At 45.9% G+C, this 3343-nt stretch overlaps 1 protein-coding gene across 1 annotated transcript; it reads right to left on the bottom strand.

Moving 5' to 3' along the window:
- Positions 1-201: 201 nt before the first annotated feature.
- LOC147460792 (prohibitin-1, mitochondrial-like) lies at positions 202-2404 on the bottom strand. The gene is made up of 5 exons (XM_086508493.1): positions 2139-2404; positions 1423-1539; positions 1126-1296; positions 830-1042; positions 202-739 (listed from the first exon to the last, which is right to left on the bottom strand). The coding sequence occupies exons 1-5, from the start codon at positions 2313-2315 to the stop codon at positions 527-529; spliced, it is 891 nt and encodes a 296-aa protein (XP_086364619.1). The 5' UTR covers positions 2316-2404; the 3' UTR covers positions 202-526.
- Between the last annotated feature and the right edge of the window lie 939 nt (positions 2405-3343).

Here is a 3343-nt window from a genome sequence, read left to right as displayed (position 1 = left end):
CAGTGGCCTAAATAAGAAAGAAGACAGGACAGACCACTTTGAAAGCACATTTACCACACAATGATCAGATCACATGAACAACTTTGACAATAAGAAGACATCATGCATCATAGATTGGAACCAAGTACTGCAGTAAAAGAAGGGGCATACCAGCCGACTGCGGTCTCATAAAACATTACACTCATGCTATACCAGATAATGTTTCAAACAAAGAGGTCTGCTATAATCTTCATTGGATCTTTTCTACAGTTTTCACCTAGTACATAATTTCTACAGAACGCCATTACACCATCCATTGTTAATATAGAAACTGTAGATTCTAAACAAACATCACCTCTGCCTAGAACTTGTGATATAAGACCTAAAACTTGTGTGTGATGAAAATGGGAAGCCTGGCAATCCACTAAGCTGCAAGTGGATTAAAAAATGTCCTCAGCCACGAACAAAACTTCAGCATAAAAGTTGCACACTTATTAGCTAATGAGTTGTCATTACATCGGCCATTAGTACTCACTGCCGCAATTACTCACTTCCGTGACTTTGATGCTGTTGCAACGACATCATCAATATTCAGATCATGCACATTGAGCATCAGACCTTCAGAGCTGAGTAACACCCTATTCGCAGACTGTGAGATAGTGTTGGCGATATCTCGGCTAGCTTCGATTTTCCGAAGGGTAATGAAAGCCGGGTTGTTAGAGATTGCATCTCCAATGAGCTGGGCACTCTTGGCCTCTCCCTGTTTTAAAGACAGCAAAGACGTTCAGACACGGCAGAAAATGCGCCTCAGGCGAAGGATTAGCTTATAAATCAAACATTAAGCCAGGACCTGAGCTCGAACGATGGCACTCTTCTTGTCTTGCTCTGCTTTCTCGACAATGAATTTGGCTCTTTCGGCTTCCTGTGCAGCCACCTGCTTTGCCTCGATAGCCGCTGTGAATTCTTTTCCAAATGTAAGGTTGATTATAGAGACATCATCGAGAGCAATATTGAAATTTGCAGCACGCTCGGTAAGGACTCTCCTGATCTCTCTGCTTACAGCCTGGAAAACAATTCAATCAATCATTAAAAAGCTAGAGGAACGTGATGTACGTGACCGCCATTAGCTGCCTTGTAGTCCTTTACCTCACGCTGGGTTATCAACTGGCTGGCATTGTACTGAGCAACGACTGCCTTTAAAGTCTCATGAATAATTGATGGCAAGACCCGTTCATTGTAATTTGTACCCAGTGTCCTGTAGATTGTAGGTAGAGTTTCAGCCATGGGCCTAGTCAAAACCCGGAGCCCAATTTTGACCTGCAACGCCATAAACAAAGTGGCAGGTAATGCAAAGTTTCACAATGCAGTCGTCGCTGCTGCCTTAACATAAGATTGAATGATTAGCTACAAAGAACAAAGAGCTCCTTCTACATGTCCGCATACCATTTGCAAGTCGCGACTTCCCGACGTGCTTTCCACAACATGAGGCCTTGCCCTGACATCATAAATGATCGGCCTGTCAAACCAAGGAATCATAAAGTGTGTCCCTTCAGAATAGACCTGCAAGTCAAAACAGTAAAGACAAGTCAGAGCATCCAAGATCCAAGCCAGCTTAATACGGGAAAACCCTAATTGTTCAAAAGTACCTGCATACAATGCAGATTGGAGACCCTACTTCAAATGAGGGCACACAAGCAATGTACCCGGCATCCCCACATTCCATCGAAACATCCCAATATCCAGCTTTCAGTTTTATGGCAGCTAGACACAATTTCTTCTCCAATTTCTCAGTGAATTACAACCAGCAAAAGCGTGTGTGATCCCAACCGCTCCCACAAAAAATCTTTGCCGCCACGGGCACACAATAGTATAAAAGACTTCAAAGGCATGCCGCTTTAACAATGGTGAATCAACTGATTACCAGCACAAGCTAGCAAGGACCTCACAAACCCTGGGGCCTGGACTGTCCTCACAAGTACTAGAAAACTTGAGAGGCTATTACAACCGAGGGGCAACACATAAAACTTTTCCAAAAGAGTGCCACAAACACAGACTGCACGTCTGCGTAGGCATTTCCTTAAAGGCCAAATGTAAGCTCCTCTTAAAAAAGGAAGAGACTCTGAGATCTTAGCAGTGAAGGAGAGGGAGGAGACACTGACCTTGTCGCGAATGCCCTCGATGCGGTTGAAGACGATGGCACGGTGACCTCCTTCAACATTGTAGAGGCTGTTGGCAGCTGCATAGATACCTACGCCGCCCAACAAAGCTATCCTGATCATGTTCAACGCAGGCCCCATGTTGGGCAACTTGGGGTTACGCGGCATGTTGAAGGCCATGGCGATCCCAAGCTCTGCAGAAGGTTTCGAGGGTTCAGGGCTTTACGCTCCCTGCTTCCTTGTCAAACGTAGGTTACAAGTTTTAAAACTGGCCTTCATAACAATCCAATTCACAAACTTACACTTACATAGAATAGCACAACTTAGGGCACGGTCACGCGAGGCTTAGTTAGAACCACGCCCCGACAGTCTCTGACGAGAGCTCAGAACGTCCACCGTCGGCACAGCAGGTAGAGAGATGAAGATTGATGCGCAGGCAGGAGAGAGAAACCTGGTGCTGACTGGCAGTGAGCGGGGAGAGTTTTGTGACTATGCCTTTTTAGGCATAGTTAGAGAACGAAGCCGATCAACAACTGTGAAAAGCTGGCAGGCGTCAGATATGGTCAGTCCATCTAACCAAAAACTAAGCCTTGCGTGACCATAACCTTAGTAGTGGGTTGCACGAAACGAAAACTCATGATCCCCCCCCCCCCCTTTCGCAGCCTCCTTCCACACTACCTCAGCTGCCCTAGATGGCGAAGAGAGAGAGAGAGAGAGAGAGAGAGAGAGAGAGAGAGAGAGAGAGAGAGATGCCTGCAAGGGAGATAGGGGGATGCTCGCTCCGGCGAGAGCTCTGTCTGCAGAGAATGAGAGAGAGAGAGAGAGAGAGAGAGAGAGAGAGAGAGAGAGAGAGAGAGAGAGAGAGAGAGCTCCCCTTGGGCCCATGTGTCCCCGCCTCCAATCGAGAGAGGGAGGGAGAGAAAATCTCACAGGGAATCGATGATTTTCTCTATATTTGTTGCGTTGTAGACATAATATGGGTAAGGAAGAAGAAATGGATACTCGACCATATACTATACTGGCAGGTTCTTAATCTTATTAGGCAAAATTTGCACTTCACAGATTTCGCTCTATCTTCTCCTAGCAACGAGCGTAGGAAGCAAAATCATAGCCAACCAACAGACTCAAACCCCAGTTTTTAGATTCACGGAGATGTCACATACGCTAACCATCCCGCCATGTTGAGCTTTGTGACCTCATATTCAATA

Source organism: Adiantum capillus-veneris, chromosome 3, assembly GCF_014529385.1.
Source record: "Adiantum capillus-veneris isolate H3 chromosome 3, ASM1452938v2, whole genome shotgun sequence".
In the NCBI taxonomy this organism is placed as follows: Eukaryota; Viridiplantae; Streptophyta; class Polypodiopsida; order Polypodiales; family Pteridaceae; genus Adiantum; species Adiantum capillus-veneris.
Note: the sequence above shows the minus strand (reverse complement) of the source record. Positions and strands in the feature narration are given on the sequence as shown.

Bases quoted from the DNA above. Each gene is read 5' to 3' on its own strand.
- LOC147460792 (XM_086508493.1), bottom strand. From the start codon at position 2,315: ATGGCCTTCAACATGCCGCGTAACCCCAAGTTGCCCAACATGGGGCCT. The intron at 1,043-1,125 runs GTAAAGGACTAC...ATTGTTTTCCAG, and splicing joins AGTTGATAACCCAGCGTGAG to GCTGTAAGCAGAGAGATCAG. The intron at 740-829 runs GTCCTGGCTTAA...TCTTTAAAACAG, and splicing joins GTGCCATCGTTCGAGCTCAG to GGAGAGGCCAAGAGTGCCCA.